Source organism: Calidris pugnax, unplaced genomic scaffold (genome assembly GCF_001431845.1).
Source record: "Calidris pugnax isolate Ruff unplaced genomic scaffold, ASM143184v1 scaffold373, whole genome shotgun sequence".
NCBI classification, from domain to species: domain Eukaryota; kingdom Metazoa; phylum Chordata; class Aves; order Charadriiformes; family Scolopacidae; genus Calidris; species Calidris pugnax.
This window is the reverse complement of record NW_015091220.1, coordinates 527,005-530,192: the sequence shown is the minus strand read 5'-3', so window position 1 is coordinate 530,192 and position 3,188 is coordinate 527,005. Positions and strand designations below refer to the sequence as shown.

Genomic DNA, 3,188 nt, shown 5'->3' with positions numbered 1-3,188 from the left:
AACAAAGGTGACATCCCAGCACAAAAAAGGTTTGAGCATCTACAAGTACTTAGACTCTCACTGAAAAATGGAAGAAATTACGTATTTCCTCATGTCTTTGAGCCACAGCACACATAATGATCACAAGAAATCAGATGACACGTAGTAACTTGTTTACATGCCTGATTGATGCTTTTTGACCTTAGAAACAGCTTGTGCCATTTTGTTGGCATTTTCTATAATAGTTCTGCTCAGGGCAGAAAACAAAGCTCAGAAGAGTCAAGAACTTAAAAATGGGGTTTTGTCTGAGACTTCATGACCTGAACAGGCAGCAGTACCAGCTCTCCCTTTTGGAGCCTATGTCCTAGGCCATTTATGTAGACCTGAACTGCAACGTCCTTCAAATCACTTGAGCACTTACTAAAGCTCAGTGATACGCTTGCTTTGAGAGACAAGGGAAAAACTGACTGATGTTAAGACACCTTCAAAATATTTTAATGCTCATGAGCTAAGCAACAATATGTAAATTTGCTTTCATGACATTTTAAAGAGAAAAATGGCATTTCAATGACAGTCTTCCATAATTAAAAAGACAACACTGGTGAAATAGTTTACATGATTAATGTATTTTACTCAGTATGTACACAGTTCTCCAAACAAATTGGGGCATCCAAAGGCAGTTTAAGAAGTGTTGAGTAACCACCTAATCAACTGTTACATGGGATATGTCTTAGCTGGTTTTGCTTCCTCCAGCTCAGCGTCCAACCAGCGGTATCTGCGGTGACGGCGCAGAACTTCAATTGCTTTTTGTTCCAGTGATGCTGGTTGAATACCCAGGTCTTCGAAACCAGGCAGATCAGGAAACGTCATGTCTGTTGTGTGAAACTTTAAAAAGAAGAAAAAAAAGTTAAAAAGGTGGAATTCACTTGATGGAATGACCAGCATTACATCCAAATGCAACTATTCAAGTACTAAAAGAAGTATTGCGTACCTACACCTGAGGTCACCTTTTTTCTTTTATGGAAACAAACTAGCATACATCCCTAATACTAGAAACATTTCAGTAAGTCCTAAAATATTTTTCTACAAATGGGAGATTCTACTGCAACTTCAAGGCTGCTAATGTAAGACTTGTTTCCCCCCAGAACTGCTGCATCTTGTACTGGATCTGAAGAACTATTGAAATACAAATGTGGACTCAGCCAGCTACACGTCAGTCCCAGTTCCCTGTGAGCTACAGCATAATTAAACAAGCTATTGAGCACTCAGTGCACTTCAACAGGAGACACAGATGTTCTGCATCTGCCAAAAAGTCCTTCAGGCTTCATATTTTGATTCAGGAATAAATAGTGCAGGAAGTGTCTTCATTTTCTCTCCATCAGGTACACATTAAGAGGAAGATTACTATATTGCAACCACAAAATAAGGCCAGGCTTGTAAATGCATATTTGCACTGCAATTATATACATTCTGCTTTGTCAAGAAAATGTATGTTGAATTATCACCATCAGTAGGTTGTTTTTCTCTGTTCAAAGTTTACAACAGGGTCCTGTGCAGGACAAATATTTAATTCTGTTACCATAGTTGCAACACATATGACCTAAATCTTAGAAAAAGGGCATTTCTCTATGCTATTATTCCTTGAAAGGAATAATTTCCTTAAAGTCAACCACATCTTATTTCGTGTAGATTAATGAAGGATGAAAAGCTGGGAAAGAGGAACAATCAGCCACAGAAGTGACAGGGAGAAACTCCCTCTTACATTACCCATGCTATAGCTGAATTGCAGTAGTTTTAGTGATTTGGTTCAGGCTTATTTTATGAAGTAATTTTATGATATTTTTTTTTAGTCAAACTAAAAAGGCAGCTAGAAGCAAGGTTTTCAGATGTTACATCTACATCCTAGGTCAAGACAGCCAACAGAACTACAATGCCAATTGTCCCTATGGGGGAAAAGGGAAAGCTTTGCACTAGACTGTGAATAAGCTTAACTTCTTTATTACACATTGTCCATACTTTTTCACAATTATTTCTAAACAGAACAAAGATTAATGAAGGATGAAAAGCTGGGAAAGAGGAACAATCAGCCACAGAAGTGACAGGGAGAAACTCCCTCTTACATTACCCATGCTATAGCTGAATTGCAGTAGTTTTAGTGATTTGGTTCAGGCTTATTTTATGAAGTAATTTTATGATATTTTTTTTTAGTCAAACTAAAAAGGCAGCTAGAAGCAAGGTTTTCAGATGTTACATCTACATCCTAGGTCAAGACAGCCAACAGAACTACAATGCCAATTGTCCCTATGGGGGAAAAGGGAAAGCTTTTCACTGAACTGTGAATAAGCTTAACTCCTTTATTACATATTGTCCACAGTTTTTCACAATTATTTCTAAACAGAACAGGAAGCTGTTTTATTTCACAGATGGAGGAGTGTAAACATATAGATTGATTGCTTACAGCCATTCAGTAAGCAGCTTTAAGTATAGGACCCAGTTCTCCCATATCCACGATAGTAGCCTCTCTCAAATTAGTTAAAAAAATGCTATTCATAGTGCATCATAAACAAGGCATTAAAACTCTGAATCTGCAAAACAGTTGGGAGAATACCTGCAACCTTCAGGAAGCAGAAAGCTTGGAGTCTGTCAAAGTGCATGACCCTATCATTGCTAACCTACACACATACCAACTGTTTTGACATTAATACTTGCTAAATCACTACTTTTTCCCCACTTGCAGCTGATTTTTTTGTGAGGTATTTCTCCACCCCCACTTAAACACTCTGAGAAGTTACAAATAAACGCTTTAAGTATAGGACCCAGTTCTCCCATATCCACGATAGTAGCCTCTCTCAAATTAGTTAAAAAAATGCTATTCATAGTGCATCATAAACAAGGCATTAAAACTCTGAATCTGCAAAACAGTTGGGAGAATACCTGCAACCTTCAGGAAGCAGAAAGCTTGGAGTCTGTCAAAGTGCATGACCCTATCATTGCTAACCTACACACATACCAACTGTTTTGACATTAATACTTGCTAAATCACTACTTTTTCCCCACTTGCAGCTGATTTTTTTGTGAGGTATTTCTCCACCCCCACTTAAACACTCTGAGAAGTTACAAATAAACATCCAGGGGAGGTTCAGGCTGGATATTAGGAAAAATTTTTTCACTGAAAGGGTTCTCAGCCATTGGAATGGGCTGCCCACGGA

At 38.1% G+C, this 3,188-nt stretch overlaps 1 protein-coding gene across 1 annotated transcript in view; it reads right to left on the bottom strand.

Moving 5' to 3' along the window:
• Positions 1–457: 457 nt before the first annotated feature.
• The window catches only part of NDUFA9 (NADH:ubiquinone oxidoreductase subunit A9), a 25,456-nt gene continuing 22,725 nt past the window's right edge, over positions 458–3,188 (bottom strand). The window contains exon 11 of the mRNA XM_014959831.1: positions 458–864. Within this exon, the coding sequence (XP_014815317.1) occupies positions 694–864 (171 nt within the window). The 3' untranslated portion in view covers positions 458–693. The remainder of the gene's footprint in view (positions 865–3,188) is intronic.